The sequence below is a fragment of the Tenrec ecaudatus genome, chromosome 5 (genome assembly GCF_050624435.1).
Source record: "Tenrec ecaudatus isolate mTenEca1 chromosome 5, mTenEca1.hap1, whole genome shotgun sequence".
NCBI lineage: Eukaryota > Metazoa > Chordata > Mammalia > Afrosoricida > Tenrecidae > Tenrec > Tenrec ecaudatus.
The window spans coordinates 147,950,015-147,972,308 of NC_134534.1; the positions used below are offsets into that span (position 1 = coordinate 147,950,015).

The 22,294-nt window shown below is 48.4% G+C and overlaps 1 protein-coding gene across 4 annotated transcripts in view; it reads right to left on the minus strand.

Annotated features, from left to right (window-relative positions):
• The window catches only part of VGLL4 (vestigial like family member 4), a 156,686-nt gene that overhangs the window by 35,922 nt on the left and 98,470 nt on the right, over window positions 1–22,294 (minus strand). For all 4 annotated transcript variants that reach the window (XM_075550033.1, XM_075550032.1, XM_075550031.1 and 1 more), the window contains one exon: window positions 8,340–8,529. In XM_075550033.1, the coding sequence (XP_075406148.1) occupies window positions 8,340–8,529 (190 nt within the window). The remainder of the gene's footprint in view (window positions 1–8,339; window positions 8,530–22,294) is intronic.

Below are 22,294 nucleotides of genomic sequence, written 5' to 3' on the forward strand. Positions count from 1 at the left end.
GCACCCTGACTGGCTCATCTCCTCCCCGAGACCCTTCTGTAAGGGGATGTCCAGCGGCCTACAGATGGGCTTTGGGTCTCCACTGCACACTCCCCCTCATTCACTATGATATGACAAGTAATTTTCGATGAAGTTTCCAGAAGGACACAGACTAAGAAGAAAGGCCTGGTGATCTGTTCCTGGAAATCTGCCAATGAAAACTCTATGACGTGAACCCAATTATTGCATACTTCACCTAGAAATGCAATTGCTGTTCACCGCAGAAAACTCAGTTACTAGGGGGTCAAGCTACAAAAACAACCTTCCCACTGGTTAGAGTGTTAATTTGAAATAAGAAACTGTTTCCTTCATGTTCACAGAGTTTATGTGGCTCACAGTCTGTTGGTAAAACATGCCCAGAGATGCTCAAACTACGGGCATCAGAGAGACACAAGACTAGAGGACCACAACAGGCACCCGGCAGCAATCGAGTGGAATCCAGTCCTCTCCACGGTGACCCTGTGGGCATCCCAGCAGACCCACGTCCCACAGGGTTTTCACGACTGGGTTTGCCAGGCCTGTCTTGGGAGGAACCGCTGGGGGGACTCCTACATCCAGCCTTCCGATGGGAGCATTCATCCCATTCACGGACTTTGAACCACCAAAGGGGACAAGATCATTTTGCCAAAGTTTATGTTTAATGTACAAATACCACAAACTACAGTACTCAGAACTCTTCGTTCTTGCCCCCCCCCAAATCACAAAAGCAAACTTGAGAAAAAATTTTAATTTTATTATAGCCAGTAAGAAAGGTTGTGACTGTTTATTGGGTATTTTTGGTTGCCGTTGTTTTGTTTCTAAATACGTCCAGCAACTGATTTCAAAGGCTTTCTTCAATCTCCTCCCCCCACCCCCACTTCCCTCCCCGCCAGTCAGCCTTCTATAGGGAAACCCTGTAAGAACAATGGCCCAGGGAAGAAGAGCACGGAGAGAGGTGAGGGGCAAAGGAAACAGCCCCCAGAGGCTGGCTCGTCCCCTCCTGGGTAAACCAGAACAGCCTGCATCAGATGTCAGGAAGGGTCAAAGGAGCGGTCACGAAGTGGAGACAACGTCCAGGGGCACAGTTCACACCAGGGCTGGGAGAAGGACTGCTTCTTGCACACGGCCCTTCCTCGTTCCTTACGGATTGCTACTTCGGCTGTGGCAAAAGCAGCCGGTTGGAACACACAGTGCACATAGCTAGCCACTGTGGCTTCGATCCCAGTGTGAGCTCCTGGGCTTTGCCCTTTCTGGGGGCAGGGGCAACTACTCTGTGCCTGTGCCCCCCACTGATCAAAATGGACCGTCGCTCCTGGCCTGTGAGCTCCAAGCGCATGCACTCTTGACGCTGCTGTAGGATCCCTAGAGTTGGCTCTGACTCTCGGCGTCCCCAAGCCTAACAGAACCACTCTCCCCACGCTGGGGCCCACTGCTGCAACTATGGCGTCTTCTGAGTGCCTTCTAACTTCGCAGCTCATCTTCCCGCTCCAACAACTGGACTGGGCAACATTTTGTTGTGATCCGTAGGGTGCTCGCTGGCTAATGTCTAGAAGCAGCTTGTCATGTCTTTCTTCCTAGCCTGTGTCAGTCTGGAAGCTCCACGGAAACCTGTCCACCACGGACGCCACTGCCACCACTGCCACTGCGGGCTCCTGAAAATACTGGTGGCAGCGCTACCAGCATGGCAGCAACATGAGAGCCACTCCAGTTTGCAACAAAGCAACAGACTAGATAGTGTGTTGGCGTCAACGCAATGCAGCGGCTATTTAGCACCTTGCACGTGCTGGGCGTTGGATGGGTCAGGTGTCCTCCTGGAGAAGAGACTGGTCTGTCCCATCAGCAGCTGCATGCACCATGCCCCGGGCAAGGGGGTGATGATGGCTCGGTGGAAGGACCACTGGCTTTAGTGTCACACAGCGGGCTCATCCCAGCGCCACCCCTTCCCCTGTCGAAGCCTCCAGGTCTGCTTCTGGAAACAGCCGCCACCTACCTCACAGGGTCCCGTTCACCATGAGAGTCCAGTGAAATCAGACACGAGGGAGCTGCAAACATTCCTGGGGAAATCTCACTGCCTTTTCATTCCATTTTCCACAAACATTGTGAAGCGCCCTTGTTTGTAAAGTTTCCAGCACAGAACTGATACACAGCTAAGTACTTAAAAGATGTTTCCTTCATCTTGTACGCAGCCAAAGGAACAGTTCAACTGTTGGCCCCACTGCAAACCTCCACACGGACTCCTCCTGCCAACACCCCACCCCCACAAAGCTGAGAGAGCTTCGTTCAGTAAAGTCGATTCTCTTATGCCCTTTAGCACAGAACCCTCACCAGCAGGTCCTGCCGGATTAGCAGCGTAGAGTCAGCCAGTCACAGAACCAATATGCCTCTAGCAATGTGAGCCTGGGCCCACTGTTAGCTTGTAAGGGTTGCTACTGATTGCAAGATCGTCCACTACAGCATGATTATATTATCCAACATTGGAAACTACCTAGATGTCCAAACACAGGGAGGTACTTTTTGACAAGACATGCCCTGCATCGTGCAGTCTGATGTAGCTGTCAACAGGTGGAGCTCGTATGAACACAGTTCCAGGATATATTGTCACCGGATGAAAAAACAAAGTGAGTCTCCGGATAGGGCAAGATATGACAAAATAACGATGTATAAATTACCAAGGGCACATGAGGGAGGGGGGAGCGGGGAGGGAAGGAAAAAAATAAGAGGACCTGATGCAAAGGGCTTAAGTGCTTTGAGAAAGATTGGGGCAGGGAATGTACGGATGTGCTTTATACAATTGATGTATGTATGTGTATGGATTGTGATAAGAGTTGTATGAGCCCCTAATAAAATGTAAAAAAAGAAAAGAAAGAAAATGTATGTATTCCCTTAAAAAAAAACCAAGTGTGGGCATAGGACATATGCTACCTTCTACATAAGGAAAAAGGGGAAAGGAGGAAACTTCAGTGTGCCATTGAAAGGGCTTTTGTCTTTGGGAAAAGGGGGGGGGAGGGATGAAGGAAAGAAGGAGAAGGGGTAACACATCACCACACATTCTTTAAATATAGCTTTGATTTCTGGATGTATGTTTACTGTTTTGCATATTAAAAACAACAAAAACCCTACATTAAATAAGCAACAACGAGGAAATAAAAACCGAAAGGGAGTATAAACAGAACAACATGAACCCACCTCTACGTTGTGAAAAGCAGAAAGACACTGAAATGAGGCCAGTACTTGGGTTAGGGCCCCTTGAGCAGAGGACGCCGGAAGAACTGCAAGCGAACCGTGGGCTCGGCTTAGGTGGGTTGTCACAGTGGCAGAGGCCTGGCAGTTCTGAAGCTGCTGTGTTGTACGTTGTGGGACCAAACAAAACCAGCAGCGTGTGGTGGTCGAGCACCAGGCTTCTCGCTGTGGAAGGCCAGGCGCACGCTACGGACTGGGTTAGAAAGGGCATCTCAAATCTCAGCGTGACGGCCTGACTTCCTGGCCTTCCGATCGAAAGGCTCTGGAAATAGGGGCATCTAAACAGACCTATCTGTGAGGATAGTGCTGTCCAGTACGGTAGCCTCTCGCCATATGTGGCCACCGAGGCTGTGAGTGTGGTATCTATCACACGGGCATGTCTAGAAGAAGCAGTGGCCCCAGACTCTCAATAAGCACATCCAATGCCCAGATCATGGCTTCTACAAACCATTTGCCACTAAAAAGGGTCAGGGACCTTTGAGAAGTAGCTGAGTCCACAGGTGGATGAGTTGACAACAAGATGAACTCAAAAAACCTTATTTTCCCCAAATAAGAAAGTTCCCCACCCGACCCCTTAAGTGGTGGTGTGTCACCAGGAGCCAATTACAGGGGCTCTTATATGACTAATCTGGGGCAGTTTTAACCCAATGAATAAAATAGGAATCTATGTGTCCTTATTAATGGTACATACCTAGACAGACAGACAGCTAACAAGCTAGAGAAGGGAGGGGACTCTTCCTGACCAGGTCGCACGTGAAAACCAGAATCAGGAAAAAAACTACTTAATGTATTTCCACAAAACAAATCCCACTCTAAGCCATCCACTAAAACCCAAGTGTCAGAGACTTGAACTTCCAGGTATCCACTCGGGTTCCTAATGATTTTCTTAGAAAACAATCAAGGTATTTCTCAAGGTTACTAGGAAATTAATAAAGAGCTCAAATGACTCCGCTCTAAGAGGCTGGGGTAAGATCCCAGGAATTGTTGGTTTCTAGGTTTTGATGTTTTAGAGAAATCATTAAGGGACCCTCCAACCCCACCCCCTCCTCCTATTCTAGCTCAGAACACCCCTCTCCCTCTCTCAGGGCAGATAACCCAATCTGACAGCCAAACAAGAGGCAGTCAAAGCATGCACCTTTGAAGAGAGCTGATGGTGCCCGGCTATCAAAAGATATAACGTCTGGAGTCTTAAAGGCTTGAGAAGCAACAAAGCCCCCCGTGGAAGAAGCACACCAGCCTGCGTGATCACAAGGTGTCAATGGATCAGGTATCCAGCATTAAAGACCCAGAACAAAAAATCTTATCAAATGTGAAGGGGCGGGGAGAGCACAGAATAGAGAACCAAAGCCCATCAGCAGACAATTGGACAGCCCTTTACAGAAGGGTCACAAGGAAGAGATAAGCCAGTAAGGATGCAGTATAGCACCAATGAAACACAATTTTCCTCTAGTTGTTGAATGTTTTCTTCCACCCCCGACTATCATGACCCCAATTCTACCTTACAAATCTGGTTAGACCAGAGGATGTACACTGATACAGATAAGAGCTAGAAACACAGGAATTCAGGGCTGGAAACTAGAATCCAGGACAGATAAACTCTTTAGGACCAATAATGAGAGTAGCAATAACAGGAGGGGAAGGGGCAGGTGGGGGAAAAAAAGGGGGTCCGGTCACAATGATCTACATATAATCCCCTCCCAGGGAAACAGATAACAGAAAAATGGGTGAAGGGAGACAGTGGTCAGTGTAAGACGTGGGAAAAAAAATTATCAAGGGTTTATCAGGGAGGGAGGGGGAAAATGAGCTGATATCAAAGGCTCAAGTAGAAAGAAAACATTTTGAAAATGACAATGGCAACATATGTACAAATGTGCTTGACACAGTGGATGGATGTAGGAACTCTGATAAGAGAAATAATAGCCCCAATAAAATGATTCAAATAAGAATTTAAAAGTGTGCACCTTCAAAAACCTCCAGCTAGCGCTGCCCAAAGTTTTTAACAATACTCTATTCTCCAAACATAGTGAAATTTCTCTAGTGATAGAGTAAGAAGAAAACACTTTCAATACACACTCTTAACATATTCCAAGAAACTAGAACCCCCAAATCATTTTGAAATCTCCTGGAAGAGACAAATAGCACCAGCCCATTCTCCTTTGGACAAATGAGGATCCTACAATCTACTCCTGAAAGTGTTTTACACATTTTAACAAAAAGAAGGGGCCTTGCGCTCGATCTATCTGTGTCCGGGAGAAGACGTCCCACCCAAACAAGTTCCTACTGGAGACCAGCCCGAGAGGACACAGAGCACATGTCCACTTGCCCTGAGCCCCAGCATTAGGCTCTTAGCAAACACAGGCAGAAAGAAGCCCTTCATGACGTTCGAGAACACGACTGCCGCACTGTAAGCAAGTGGTGACAGGCGCGATGCACCAGCAAGCGCGGCTCAGCCTCCTCCTTGCTCAGGCTGCGGGGCCCTGCCTTGTTTTCCTAAAACCTCCTTACTGATGGCACTGTGCACATGAACTGTAGCAATCCCATCTCCCGCCTTAAACCTGGAAACTGTTGACAGCGCCCCCACAGTTAGCTACTGGGGGAGTTACAAAATCACTTTCTAAAGCCTACAAACAATGGGGGGGGGCGGTTGCGGTTATAGTAATACCTTCTCCAACTGAGTGCTCACCATTTGCCAGCCACTTCACCACGAACTTGATGATAATCCTATAGAATAGGGCTATTATATACCCCCCACCCCCAAGAGAAGCAGGGACCCTGCCTACAGTGTTCACTCAGACACGCCATCCTCCCCCAGCTGTATTCTTACTCTCGGCGAATACCCATAACTCTGCATATACATAGCTGTATAGAGCGGTCTATGATCCATATCTCTGTATGAGACTCATTTCAAATGCAGGCACGTCGCTGTAGAATGGCTGTTGAGGTGACTGACTCATGGCAGCCCCGTGTGCTCACAGGACCTTTCAGTGGCTAATTTGGGGGTAGGGGATCGTCAGGTCTATCTTCTGTGACGTCTGGTGGTGCAGTTGAACCATTCTCTGGTTAGCGGCTGAGTACATGAATGGTTTACCACCACTTGTATGGGGTCAAGCTATGTCACAAGAGGTGTGTACATTAGGCATCCTCACCGCCACTTTACAGATAAGGCAAGACACCCAGGTAAAGCAAGTGGAGTGCACAGGCCTCATAGCTGCTAGGCAGCCGTAGGATTTAAAATAAGGCCCACCTGACTATCTGCTGCCGCTCCTCTCTTTAAAAGAAATGAAGAAAAACATAAGGTCAAACTTCTCCTTCCAAGGGCTGGGGGCAGGGGGTGTGAGAGCAGAAGAAAATTCCTCCTCGCGGAAGCATGCGCTCCAAAAAGGTAGCAGCCAACATTTACGTTCTGAGCCGCTCCCCACTTGCTCCCGAGAACTCATTGTTTTTGCACGGCCTAGGCACTGGATTCCTGACCGTAGCACATTCCAGGGCCCAGACTGCAGGCTCAGCCTCTGACTAACACTGGAGTGATTTATTCGAGGGTAAATACCTCTGTCAGTGTCTTATGACTGAACACAACAGGCCCAGCACACTGGAATGTGTGGCACGCCGAGGCCTGCCTGAGCTGAGACAGCAGCGGGAGGGGATGGGAGGGAAAGGGAGAAGAGGGAAAGGGAGGGGAGGGAAGGGGAGGAGAGGGGAGGGGAGGAGACGCCAGGGCCGGCTAGTGGTCAGGCTGCCTCTGGCTGCGGAAGGGCCTTCCTCCAAGGAGGAAGCCAGCCCGGGACTCTCCAGGCTTTACATTCCTGCCTGAAATAGCCGCATCCTCAGAAGCATGATCTGGAACTGACCAGCCTCTCTGACGATGCCACAATTCCTGCAGGCTTCTCATTCAACTTGGGAGGAGGTTTTTTTTGGGGGGGGTGTTGGTTTTTTTGGGGGGAGCGGGGAGAGAAGAATCTTTTTACCTGCACACAACAAGCTGCTCCTCCCAAGATAAAGTGGCAGCACCCTACTTCCGGTAAGACACTGATCTCTAACCCATCATAACCCCAGGCGGCACAGGGACACTGGGCCTGGCATCGGTAAGCACTGAGAACATACAATAAGGCTGCTTGCACACTCCTTGGGAAGTGTGTGTGGCAACAAGAAGGCAGAATACGGGGCACTGGGCGCTGGCCAGTTGTCAAATCCAAACCTGGTCCTGTTCCACCCGCTCAGAAACCTGCACTTCAGCCCCGCTTTCCCTTCAGAAACGAGGCACCTGAGGCCTAGAAAGTCAAAGCCATTCATCTCCACTCTGCAGCGTGTGCTGGTGGTGAATAGAGGCCTGACACGCAGATCTCGAGGCCACTCCTGGCAAACGCCAAAGTGGCCAGCAAGACCCTGTCGCAAACCAACCAAAAAAATCTGTCTCTCACTGGGAAGAGCTCACGTGTATTACCTGAGCACACGAGGTAAGGATGAAGGATGAAAGCAATTCTAGACCCCAGAAGCCAAAGGTTGCCCAGGGTCACCTCAGGTGCTAGACTTTCCTTCTGTCTCGGACACACACAGACCTTCAAACACGGCAGTCTTTATAGACAGCATGAAGGTCGGAAAGAAGGAAGCACCCATGTGTCCATTAGTGACCAAAGTTAGCTGCACGCTCTCTAGCAGAACAACTAACAACAACACCCTACATGCACGGCCTTCGAGTGGTGCTTCCAGCTCATCTTGTCCACGTGCCCCCAAACCCACACTAAACGTCCCGCTGTCTAGGCAGTCCCCATGTCTAGTCAGGTCACAGTGACCCCACAGGGCAGAGTAGAACTGCTCCTTGTGGTTGGTGAGGCTAAGTTTGTCCAGAAGCAGCGAGCGCCTCGTCTTTCTCTTGTGGGGAAGCCGGTGGGGTACAGTGGCCTCTCTCTCACCCCCTGTGCCACCAGGGATCCGTCCTGGCAGCAGAGGAGCACCACAGACCCGGGCTGCATAACCAGCACAGCCTGGCCACTGGCTGGACGAGCTGCAGAGCCACGGCGCCAGCGCTGAGGTGCACCCAAGCCGAAGCAAAGACGCCCACCCGGCCCCAAGAAGGCACTTACAGATGGGGGCTGAAGATGCGACTCATCTTGGAAGCATGGTCGTTTTCACAGTCCAGGTCGTCGTCCGCTTGCTCCATGCTGAATTTCCTCTTGCTGGGGCTGATGGGAGGAGGGCCTGTGCGGTGGCTGGTGAGGGCAGAGGCCACGGGGAGGGTCTGCATCCTGGGCTCTCCCCTGAGAGCAGCTTCACCTGCGCGGAGAGAATGACGGAGCGGTCAAGGAGCAGCAAGGCCCCCAGTGCGGTCCCCCAGGCCCGCCTCCCGCCTGCCCGCCCCCTTGCGAGACGACTCCCAGTGGGAAGTTGTTGGCAAGGGGACAGGCCGCCTGCCATTCCCAGAATACGGTCTGAATGTACAGTCAGCTGCCAAGGCGGAGACATTTTACATCAACGTGGTTCTTTAGCACGATGACTTTGGGGTAGAGTTTAAAAATAAAAGCTGCGATAAAGGAATGGGGGGGCGCGCATGGGCCACAAACAATCTGGAAAGGTCACTTCAAAAATTGAAAAGTCTCGACATGTGGGCATTGTCTCCATACCTGTACGCAAAGTCCCTCCGCACCCAACTCCTGAAAACTGCTACACCCAGCTCACTTTTCTGGCTTGTTACATTAAAAAATACTTTTGGTATGTCACTTTGTTCAAACAATGAAGAAAATGTATGGGTCGGTAGTTCATGCATTCCCCTGCCGCCCCTCCCCCAAATGACAAAGAAATAAAAATACATGGCTTAATGAGAAATACCTTCTTTTTATAGTATACTCAAAAGTGGCACAGTAAACCTATCATGGTTATTATTTGTACATTATAATTTGTCTCAAGCGTACACGTAAGGAACTGCGAGGAACCGTTTCTCAGAAGTCAGAGCTAGTTTAATGTGAGTAGGCATCTTGGTAAAGTGTTTTAGGCCGGATTTTTTTAAAAATCTTTGAGTGGTAACTTTTTCCTGACTATAAATTGAACTGACTGTCGCCTCGGATAATTCTCAAGGTAGACGCAGATGCAATCCTCGCTTTCAGAGAAAACAACCAACTTCCCAGCCCTATTGGGAGGGGCCCCTCTTTGGCATGGATAATGGCCCCTTTGCTGTGCTGGGCGTGTTGCCCTCAAAGCCTGTCCCCACTTGGTCACAATCTCGGAGGACTACGAGGTGAAAGGCAGCTTCATGGGGCCTGTGGTCTCTGAGCAAGGAGACCTTTGTCTGCCTCCACGTTATTTTCCTATCATCACAGAGGTGCGGGCAGCGGGAACAGACGTCTGCTTCATCCCTGCACGACAAGCGTGTTGTTGTTAGGGAAAGGAGTGAGGGAAGAGCCTTCTGAATGTTTACCAGGAAAAATAGAATGTTTGCCAGTTTAGCCAGCAAGAAGTAAACTAGCAAACATACAGTGACCCCGCAGACTCCTCCTGCCAGGGTTTCGTTTCAGGGTTCTGGCACGGCAGCAAGCTGGGACTTTCCATCTTAAGCGAAATGCCCCCCAAACAGGTCCTAGGCGGGCCTGCTACACGCAGGACGCTCCGTACAGTTATGCTGACTTTGCTTCCTAGTTTGTATTTCACTTTAAACAGCAAATACTCACACCGTGCTAAATTATACATGCCCACCCCCTGCCCCACCCCTCACCCTCACCCTATGCTCTCCAGTATGAGCCTCCATTCATCTACGGACCCCCATCCTTGAGGACTCCACGCCAATGCCTTGTGTCTTACAACAGACTATGCTGTGATTGTTGAGTTGTTTACTCGCCGCCACAGAATTGATTGTGACTCCAACTGACCCTAATAGGGTTTCCAAGGTTTTGCAAATCTTTATGGGAGCAGACGGCCTCATCTTCCTCCCTTGGAGCAGCTGGTGGGCTTGAACCGCCAGCCATGTGGCTAGCAATCCAACGCTTATTTGACAGTGCCACTAGGATTTGTGTGAATACGTGGCAAAGGGGGCTATAATTGTTTTAATGAAATAGAGAACATCTGCTCTGGGAATGAGGGCACTGGTTTCTGATCCTGACTCTTATTCAAGACTGGTTCTACTGAAGCCCCAGTCCCACCCACTCAGGAACCCGTGAGACCACCCTGAGTTAGCGTCAACTTGGGGGCAACAAGAGATGTGGATAGGGTGAAATAGCTGATAACAAGAGTTCCTTTCAGATCCTGGCACATGTGATCCAATCATATGATCCACAGTCCTATCATCCATCTATCAAGTAACCAACCAACTAGCATTTACTAAGAAATTATAACTTGTATAACATTGAATTAAGGCAACAAAACCCACAGTATATACCTCATGGATTATACTGAACCAAGGTAAAAGAGTAAGTCTGTGGTCAGATAAATTTGGAAACCATGATATTAAAGAGCTTTCATGGGCATTTCTTACTTATAGAACTTCTTTTCGTCCAAGGCACAGTGTCTGTTTCCAGACAGAAACCCAGCCATGCGACGTTCAATCTCTTCCCCCTCCGTCCCCATCACCCTACACACTGCTGTAAAATCAGTCTTCCAAAACATCATTGTGAACACGTCAGCTGGTCCAGAGCCTGAAATACCCAGGACACTGAAAAATATCCTGCATTCAAACCCACCATTTGGCCAGCCTTCACTCCCAGTACTATTCTCGCTGCGAATCCTAGCATTTCAGCCCTGAGAGCTAAACCAGACGAGCCACAACACTGACTCGGGCTCCTTCCCCAATCTTCTTGTATTTTAATACTATCCATTTTGCCAATCTGTTAAAATGCCCCCTCCCCTTCAGGAAGCCTTTCTTGATCGCTCAAGGTGAAAGTCATTACTTCTTCCTCTGAACACCCACAGCAGCTTCTCATTCTGGCACTTCTCTTCCTATTTTGTTTTGTGCCCCTTAAAGCAGAGAGCATTTTATCCACTGTCTATGTCTACGAGCATAGAGCAAGGCCCCTTCCGTAGTGCAGATGGTCAATACATACTAACTGAATGGATGACTACTTGAGGCAGGGCAATGGGGTGGCCAGATTATAGAGCTCAGGATGTGCTAAAGAACAAAGATACCATTAAAATAAAGAATTCTCAAAGATTTAGGGATGCATTTAAAAGAAGGCATAGAAATGATGAAGTATTAGCCATCAGGAACATTCAACTCAAAATCATAATGAAATGTCACTTAATACCCCTACCGTGGCTATGATCAAAACCAGGTAATAACTAGTATTGGTGAGACTGTAGAGAACCCTCATTCACTGTGGGTGGACATGGAAAGTGGGGCAGGCACTGTGGAAAACAACCTGGCTGTTCTTCAAATGGTTAAACACAGAACCATTCCTAAGGAAATATTTAAGAGCTATAAAAAAATTTATCCACACAAAATTTGTACATGAATGTTCAAGTTTGACTATTATTCATAATAGTCAAAAGGTATAAAACATAGGTATTTCTAACAACCGATGACTGCATAAATACACCCACGCCTCGTGTATCAACATGGCTTTCCAAGATGAGGCTGTTAGGCATGACGACATCAGATCACAACACAGAAGATGACTGTACATTAACTGCCAACTTCCCTGTTACCCCGTTTCGCCAAAAGACATCCCCCCAAAATAAGACCTACTTACAGTTTTGTCTCTCACGGAAATATAAGGCATCCCCCCGAAAGTAAGACCTCCCTGAAGCTACCATAACGCTAGACTCTGGACCGTAGCGGTGGCACCGCCCACAGTTCACTGTTGGCCGCAGCACAGCAGGGGCAGACCGGAAGTGTGAGGTCTCTTTTAATAAAACAATAAACAATAAATGTGTACTGTATTCATCTTCATGGGAAAATATGACCTCCCCTGAAAATAAGACCTAGCGCATCTTTGGAAGCAAAAATTAATATAAGACGCTGTCTTATTTTCAGGGAAACAGGGTACTTTGTCAGCTGTCACACCACTGAGAATCAGGGACCAGCCAAGTTGACACATATCCTTAACCATCAGTAGGGCAGGCGTTACTCCCACCTCACACCTCAGCATTTGTTACTACCAGAGGTCATGCTAATTGTGCAAATTAGATTTTTTTCCTTTTGCTGTAAATGTAAAATGTCAGATTACCAAGATAGTCAATAATGAGAAATGTGTGGAAAATGTGATATATCCACACAGTGGAATATTATTTGGCTATACAAATACACCTACAAGGAGGATGACCTTACAACTACATAGTAGCCAGTTTAATTCATATCAAATGCCCAGAGGAGCTAACTCCATAGAAATGGAAATTAGACTAGTGGTTGGCAGAGCTGGGAGGGGAGATAGTGAGACATGACCACTAATAAGTATGGGACATCTTTGAGGGATGCTCATAATGTTCTGATATTGTGTCAAAGTCTACACAGATTTGTGCATATATTAAAACCACAGAACTATAAGCTTTACAGGGGTGAACTGCATAGTACATGAATTATATCTCAGTAAAGCTATTAAGCCCTGCCAAAATGTGGGTTTGTGTGTGTGTGTGGGGAGGAACACATGCAGGTAGGCAGATACGCACAGACATGAGACCCCAGTACTATTATAGATTCTTCTCATTTTCATGATATTCATCCATTAATTTTCCCTGGAGCAAAAACAAGTCTTATGTTACTGTAGTTTTATTTCTCTCTGATGTTAAAATCAGATAAAAAATTAAGACATTACTTAGTATGCTCTAAGGAACCTAATCAGAGGACTGCTGGGAGTTATTCAGGCACTTGGATTCACGAGAGCCCACTGAAAGCTCAGGCACAACTTGCAATCATCAGTGAGTCAGAGCGGCTGGGAGCCTGCTCCATGCCCAAGGCTGTGCAGGACCTATCAGCAAACAGACGGAGCAGCAGCAATGTGTACCGTCCTGACCATGGCGGGTGGAGACGGAGACACACACGCACGCGCCCAAGGAAGTTATCTTGGGGGATGTACAGAGACATTTTCCCCTTTTGTTCTAATGTGTGTTCCAAATTTCCCAAGGGTTTGGAAACTGAAAAAAGAGAGATTATCTTTCTCCTTTATCCTTTTGAAGGATAAACAGGAGAAGGGAGCTCTGAGCTGTCTGAGTAATCCAGTAGTGTATTACTGAGTTTCCCAACCTGGCTTGGCTACAATTGTCCATTTAATGTTTCTTTTTGGTTTTTGTTCACAATTATAACTAAAGAAGTTCAATCTTAGAATGCATCTGACTTTTTAATGAAAATAATTGTATGTATGTTATTGAAAAAATGCCTACAGTACATAACATATATATTTTTAACTGCTGGATTCAGTCGTGATGGAAGTTCTAATATGAGGGGTCTTCAAAAAAGTCCATAAAAAATTCCATTATCTTTTAAGTCAATTTTTGCGAGCTTTTAAAAATATTCGTTACAACTTCCCCTCATTGGGAGATGAGCAAAGAATTAATCCAAGATTTCAGAAAGCTGTATTAATCTAAAAATAAAAAGTTTAACTGAAAGAATTAAAAATAAAGTCACTTAGCTTTATGATGTGCTATATCATAATTTGGACAAATTATCACAAGAAGAAAAAATCTGCTCTTAAAGTCAGAATGCAAAAGGGAAGGAGCCCAGAGCAGGGAATCATTGAGGGAAACAAACATATTTCAAGAATGGAGTAATGATCTCATCCCTTTTCATCTAAGATTACGGCATGGCTTCCAGCTCATAGCAATCCTATAGGACAGGGTAGAACTGCCCCCAATGAGTTTCTAAGACTCTTAACTCTTTGCAGGAGAGCCTCATCTTCCTCCCTCAGAGTAGCTGGTGGTTTTGAACTGCTGACCTGTCAGTTAGATACTCAACATGTAACCACTAAGCTACTGAAAAGCCTCTTCTTTCTCCCTCATGGGGCCACAACCTGATGGCAGTGAGCGGCCACTAGGGCACCTAACAAAATCCTCAGATGATTCTTAGGCACATTTAGGACTACCCCCCAAAATAAATTACTTAAAAAAACAAGACTACCCAACAACTCATGTAGATTATGATTCAGTATACTGTATCTGGGCTGACACGGCGTGTCCTCAGCAAGGGCTGGACTCCAACACACTAGTTTAAAGCCCAGTTTTTATTGATCTGGAAGTGCTCAACACTCCAATAAACTGACTGCACTTCACACGGTATGAGGAAGAACTGATATGCCCAAGTACTCCTTACCAGTCATTTACGTCACTGTTGAAGGAGACTTGTGGAACCCAGTGGTTATGCATTCAGCTGCTAACCACAGGGTCAGCTGTTCAAAAGCACCAGCCGCTCCTCTGGAGCAATACAAGGCTTTCTACTCTATACAGAATTCTTCTTGGAACTCACAGAGGCAGTTCTCCCGTCCTCTAGGGTCACTGGGAGTCTGCATGGACTCGAAGGCAGTACACTTGGAGCTCAAGCTTGAAAAAAACTTCATTAAAAGTCGCGTGGAGGGCTGATTTCCAGTGTTCTAGCTCACGGATGTCTCCCAGTCCTCTGAGCGAGGTCTAGGGAGTCAATTAAAACCTCCATAAATATGAAGAGGCTTCAAATACTTCCTGGGAAAAGAACCCATGCTCTTCTAATTCCACGTTCCACATACTTTAAGCTCCCTCATGTAACGGTGCATGAAAAGCAGATAAAACGCATCAGAACTAAATCATGTTGGCCCAAACCTTCACACTAGGGATACATGCAACAGAACCGGTATCCCAAGAGATTAACAAGTGTGCCTGGGTTAACGGCAGAGTCCGGGGCAGCGGCAGGATTAGAACTCGGGTCTCTGCCCTCCTGCCCCTTCACCGCAAAGGACAGGCCAGCGGAGAGCTGTATGTGCATTTCAGTTATGGCATGATGCATAAGAAATCAATCAAAATTAGTGATAGTGACATGTTATGGAACCAAGTCAAATAGCGTACAACCCCCCAAATATAACCGAGCTCATTCCTGTCGCGTCAATTCGGCCTCCTTGCGGTGACACCGACAGGCTGGAGAAGAGCTGCTCCATAGGGGCCCAGGGTAGCAATCTTCACAGAAGGGCCATTTCTCCTGTGGCCTGGCTGGTGGGTTCGAACTGCTGACCTTTCAGGTCAGCAACTGAGCACATGACCGCCGGCTCTTCCAAACAGCACAGGGTGGGCTGGCACAAAGTCAACTATACTACAGAGTATCATGCTCTAACTTTTAAGGATAGATATTTAGAGATTTTGCCCCCACCCCCAATCAAATCTCCATGCCCCACAGAAAGTGGTTTTATCCCACAATTTTGATCTTTGCTAGGTCCGAGACTATGCCATTCCTTCGCCAGATCTGAACTTAAATCAAAGACACAAAACCACAACTCAGGCTACCAATAAGCCAACCAGCTCTGCTACAGTGATTTGTCTCCGTCTGTCTGACCACAGCCCCCGGCAACCAGGCTGACATCACCGGGCTGCCACGGGAGCACCCTGATAAAACAGCTCTGCGCTCACATTTCACAATCCACCTCCAATCTCCACGCTCATGACGGTCTAGAGCCGGCTCTGCGGCAGCCAGGGCTAACTCATTGTCTCTTAAAGAATATGCCTTTGTCTCCCAGACTTCAGCAGCTGGGGAGCTGCAACACAGTGAAGACACAGGATCTCTTTCAAAGAGTTAAACCGGGTGACTATTCCCATTCTGGGTAGCTCTTTTTCTTTTTTTTTTTTTTTAAATAAGGAGAGCTATTAGGCAACCCGAGGAAGCACAGGCAAGCCAACAAAGATAAAACATGTGACGTACCGTCTGCCTGCGGCGCGAGGGTTGCCTGCAATTCCACAAACCCGCAGGATGCAACGCAATGTACCTTTCACCTGGTCACTCACAGGAGCCTCAGATTCACAGCACCCAACCTGCAGAACCTGACCTGCCATCCAGGTGGCCAGGCCACAACTGACCGGAATTCTGGTGCACCACTGAGGCTGTGGTCTCTCTGCCAAGTGCAGACGCCCCCGCGCCCACCCCCACCCCCGCCACCGAGCAGGCCATGGCCAGGCCCAGGGAGAAGGTGGCATCAGCGACTGCTGATGACATATGCACACCTAGTTGATCAAAATTATCCTACAAATATTCCATTCTGCCAGCGGAAAGGTTTGTATAGGAGTATATTTCATGTAAAGGCATTTAAAAATATCATGCATGTTCCTGGCTTTTCTTCACTCTGTAAAGCCAGAGGAAAGACTAAGTCTAATCTCACAGCTCAGGAAATCTGTGTTTCAAGAAGTGAGTTGCTCACGTCACAGAGCTGATGCATAAGAAGAGCTGGAGGGGGGAGCCCTGGGATGTGGGGCCTAAATGCCCTATTGTTCCTAGCTGTGCAGGGTGCCTTGCCAGTGAGAAAGGAAGTGGGAGGAGTTAAAGGGGAGCCAGGGGCAGTGAAGGAGCAGGAGGAAGCGGAGGGCAGGGGAGAAATGGGGAGACAGGACAAAAACTGAGGTCTGACACAGAGGAGAACCCACAGCTTCCACTCAACACAGCAGGACTGCTTGGGATCAAAGAAGTTGGATGGCCATGCTGTATGGCATGTGGACAAAGAGCTTATAATAAAACAGAGGGAAGAAGAGGAGGCACAAGGAAGGAGAAGAGGAAGGAGGAGGAGGAGGAGGAGTAGAAGTCGCTGTCTAAGGCCCAGATGCCACTCAGGCTCAGAGGACAGAAGGCTGGGCCTTGCCTGGGGCCTGCCCTGCGCTGTCCCACAAGGTGGACGGCCATGGTGGCCCTGGAACTTCCTGGGTGGATGGGGCCTGCACATGCAAGCCACCTAGGGGTCTTACTGGCTTGCACTAGGCAGGTTGGGGGTGCTCTGGGGCCTGCACCTTCCTCTGAGGAGGGAGGGACAGCAAGATGCCCACAGTCCCTGCTGATTGTCAACATCTGTAACTGTACAGAGGCAGAGGGGCAAAGGGTAGAAAATCAGACGCAAAGCACAGAGCGGCTGTAACTCTCACATTTTGAGCGTGGACCATTGTGGCTTCAACGAGCAGAAGGGTTGTTCTGTTAAGTCAAACCCACTCATTAGAATGCTGAGAGATGAAAAGTTGTCATAGCCACAGCCATGAAGCGACACTCGCCGAGTGAGTTCTGACACTGCCTAACATGATGTTGCTGTCTTGCGGGTCAGCACAGTCTCTAACCTCGCTTGCTCGATTATACTCACAAGGGAATTGTGTCGTCACAGATGGAATACTGTAACCCGGGTGGAAGAGGATTCAATGATGTCTTTACATACAGCTCAGGCACACGCAGTGGTCAACAAGGCAGGCAGCGGGGACGGCCCCGGAATTCTCTGGCTGGCGCGTGCACTGAGGGGTGGGCCGGGAGCTGCTCTTCGGAGCAGGAAGACCTGGGCTTCCGTTGGGTTTCGGCTTTGCGATCCCAACTGCAATCCAAAAGATCAAAACGCTACCATGCTTCCTGGGGGTTCTGGCCCAGATGGAGTCATAACCACAACTTCTACTGTGGTCCTCCACTCTCCAGGCACCCACAACTTCAGAGGGTCCAGAGGAAAGCCAGCCTCTGAGCACAAGCAGCCCTGCTTTCAAAGTCGTAACAACAAGAAGATTACAAATGCAGAAAATATAGAAAACCCATTCTTAATCGATGTGAGGTCTTCCGGGCCTGGTACAAAGCTTGTATTTCACCTGTCAGTGGGAGAGTGGAAGACAAGCAGCTGGAGAAGGAAGACACTCATTGACTCCTATTCCAACTCACGGCCGCCTCCTGTGCTCAGAAAACCATAGGGTTTTCAGTGGCTGGTTTTTCAGTTGTAGATCACCAGGCCTTTCTTCTGAGGCACCTCCTTCACTCCACCTTTCAGTTAACAGCTGAGCTTATTAACTTTATCCCCCACCCCTACTCAGGGCCACCAGAAAAATCAAGCCAAACCAACAGTGATCTCCTTCTTGTGTGAGATGTGAGGCATAAGGACTGCTGAATACCATTAGGCTAATGTTATAATGTGTCACGTGACATGACAGGTTCCCCCACCTGAGGTGCCACGCCCCCCTCACCTCCGGTACCAACACATGACCCTGAGCCCCAAGGAAAACAAGTCACTCAGGAACCTTTCACAGCAAGTGCACAGAACCCACCGTGCTGGGGAGATGGCTGCTTGTGCTCTGCAGACAGTTTTCCGTATATGTACTTGCAAACCCACTTTTGTAACATTTTACTGTTAATGAGGGGGAGGAGCATTATTAAAATAAATTGTTTGCAGATGGCATTGGAATCAAGCACGTTGCCGAGGGCTCCGTTTCCTCTGCTAGCACTCGCGTTTAGAAGGAATTGCTAAACGAGGGGAAGCAGAACAAGGCTTTTTGAAACCTCTTCACGAGTTGAGCCAAACTTTCTGAAGACTTAAGCTCGGGGGAAGCAGTAGAGGGCCTCTTCAACAGGTCGGTGGGTAAGCATACCCAAAGAAATGGTCTCATGCGGCCTTTTGGAATGCAACAGGTTAACCCTCTAAAGCTTCTACTAGTACCTGCAGCCTCCACACATCGGGCTTCTGCAGGGCCGATGGCTTCACGCACCTTGGGAAGGTTGAGCCTTGGAATCAGCCAGCGACCATAGGGGGAGACAAGCAGTGCAGCAGAGAATTGTGGGAGGGGGAGGAGAGACTGCTTCTCCCCCCATCAATCACACTGAGCCCCTCCAGTGGCTCTCCTTGCAGGATGCCAGAGAGGAGAGCATTCCCAGGAGCATAACCTCCGGTGCACGCTGTCCCCCTCGTTGGTGGTCCCTGTCACCCCAGCACCAAGACAGGCAAGCATGCTCGAGAGTGGGCTTTGGGATCCAAACACCGTTTGTCCTTGGGAACAAACGTCTCCCATCTCTCTGAGCCTCTATGACTTTACCTGTATGCAGGGGCGTGGCTGACGCTCCAGGAAAACCTGCAGAGGGCTTCCAGTGCCCAGGGTCGTTTATCAAACTGTGGGTGACCCATTTTGACGATGAGAGGATGGGGCAATGGGCACACCTCTGTCACTCTCATTCCTAGTCAGGACGGTCTCTCTCTGATAATGAAGTCAGTACAGGTAACATTTCCATCATCTCACCTGAGAGGAAGGGGAGGAGCTGGCTAGGCAGGGCTCGAAACCTGCCATGTCACGTGACCCTTGGGGCGGCTGCCTGGCTCTCCATTGTTTCCACAGGTGTGCTAGCCCACAGGTGTGCCTCAGAGCCATGACAGGAGCACCCAGCACAGTCCTGACTCGCTGCTGGCTTTCAACATGCGAGTGCCCACCACACACTCTAACGACTGTACAAACTCGTGTATAAGACGAGTTTTCCAGCACATATTTTTTCCTTTTCTAAATCCTTTCATTGGGGGCTTGTACAACTCTGAACACAAATCCATCCATATATCCATCCATCCATCCATCCATCCATCCATCCATCCATCCATTGTGTGAAGCACATTTGTGCATTCGTTGCCCTCATCATTCTCAAAACATTTGCTTTCTACTTGAGCCTTTGGTATCAGCTCCTCATTTTTTCCTCCAGCACATTTTTTAGTGACGTTTTCGTTGTAAAATTAGGTGCCTCAGCTGGATTGGCCCCCAGAATTCCTCCTGCCATGTTGGGGTCATTCCGATGCTCAAAGTCCAGTTCAAAGGCATCCTTGCCCAGCCCCCCTCTTCTGGGCTCCCAAGCAGCACCCCCATACTGTCCAGCTGCAACTCAAACCCTGCACACTGCTTCTGAGCCAGACTCTGGTCACAGCTGCTTCGTCTCCCCCTTGTTCTGGGCAGAGCTCGCCAGCCCAGACTCCAAAGGAAGAGGGTAACGTTCCAGGAACCAATTCAAAATCCACACCTACTCGGTGTATGGGTTGTGGGAGCCATTTCTACCCCGACTCTGAAATGCCAGTTGGTCCAAAATCCCCACATGGTTGGGGTGGACAAACAGCCCTGAGTCAAATCTCTCAGAAAGCGGCCTCCATGTCTCACAGAGACACATTAGCCCATGAGCTGCATTGCTGTCACCCTTTACATGATTAAATACTGCCAGTAGTTTCAGTTTGGGAAAACAAATTTCACAAGGATTTAAAGGGCTCAATGCCCCTCAACACCAACCGAATGAAATATAGGCACTGACTGAAGGAGGACCGGGTAGAAGGAAGACAGCTGAAACTCAGTCTGTGCATACGCTGGCGACAAGGACTGAGCATCCAGGTAAATCCTTTTTTTCTCTTTGATTTTTTTCGAATAGTGGTCTTATACAAGATCTACCTTTTGAGAGTGACTGACTCACTCAGCATTCAGTCCTCCGGGTTGAACCACGTCACAAAGAAGAGTTTTATGAGCAGTTCTTCCTTAACCTGGCACCGTATTCCAGTATGTGTGTGTGTGTTCACTTTATTCATCCTTTATTCCACTGCTGGGCATTTGTTTCCATCCTTTCATTGTGAACCGTGCATCCATCTATCCATGTTGAAGCTCTCCTATCTCTAAGACAGTGGTTTCTCCACCTTCCTAATGCCACGACCCTTTCATACAGTTCCTCATGCGGTGGTGACCCCCAACCATAACATGGAAATTATTTTTATTGCTACTTTGTCACTGCCATTGTGCTCCTGTTATGAATCAGGCAACCCCTGTGAAAGGGTCATTCGACCCTCAAAGGGGTTGCGACCCACAGGTGGAGAACTGCTGCTCGAGGCTATGTACCACGTCAATGGGTTGCTAGGTATATAGTTTTTCTATTCCCAACTTTTTGAGAGCCCCATATTGCTTCCCACAGAGGACATACCATTCGACAATCCCACTAGAAAAGTACTTCTATTTCTTCTACTTTTTATTTGGAAAATTTTGGAAGGATGCCCTAGAAATCAACTCCCAAAATTATCGGCCGCTGAGAACCCACAGAAGTCAGTGCTACTCTTGACACAGGTGGGCTGCCGTGACTCAGAGGCAACTTGATGGCAACTTATAGTATCAAAGAATATCGCTTGGCCGCTCCCATCAGTCTTTCTAAAGGATCCAGACCAGTAGGGGGGAATCCCAGCAATTCCTGGTGTTTTGGGTCACGTGACACATTTGGCAGGAAGGCTACTCAAGTTGCTCCCCAATGCTGGGAACATTCCTTCTGTCTACCCTGCCACCTGTCTGCAAGATCCTCTCACTGGAAGATTTAGCTAGGGCTCCAGTCCCACCTTCTCCAGCACATTCTTCTCTGGAAAGTCGGGCCTCCTGGATCTTTGGTATCTGACAATATGCACAGGCCTGACTGGCTGCATCATATAAGTCCAGTCCTTAGTCCCCTCACTGACTGGCACCCTGACCATGCTGGTAAGCCACCAGAGCGCAGTCCCCAAGTTCTCTTTTCCTTCCTCACTCCAGGACCCTGGGGCAGCCCTGTCTACCTGGCCTTTGCTTCCTCACACCCAGATCCCAACTCTACTTCGTCACCCCAGAAACGGATACAGGAGTATTAGTTTAAAGGTTAACTGTCAAACCGGGTCCCATATAAAAAATGCACAGAATTTTAGGGCTGGTGGTGGTGGTGGTGGTCATCATCATCATCATCATCATCATCATCATCATCATCATCATGAGGGCTACCTGGAAATCTTAAGACCCTAGTGTAAAAACCATAAGTACTGGGGCAGCTAACCACAAGGTCGACAGTTCAAAGCCACCAGCTGCGCCACAGAAGACAGGTAAGGCTATATACTCCCGTAAAGATTCCCAGTCTCGGAAACCCACAGGGGCAGCTCTACCCAGGCCTCCTGGTTCGCTACAGGTCAGAACTGACCAGCTGGCAGAGTGTGGTCTGGTTTTTTGGAGACTCAAGATGACACTAAAAAAATAAAGCCATAACATTCAATCCGAAAACAAACGTTCCATTAACGTTTAGAAGTTAACATGTCCACACACAATGCATCCACGTGATGCTGGAGCTTTTATATGGAATCATAAAGGGATAAATGAACGCTGGTGGTGCGGTGGTTAAAGCACTCAGCTAGCCATTCCGTGGGAGAAAGATGTG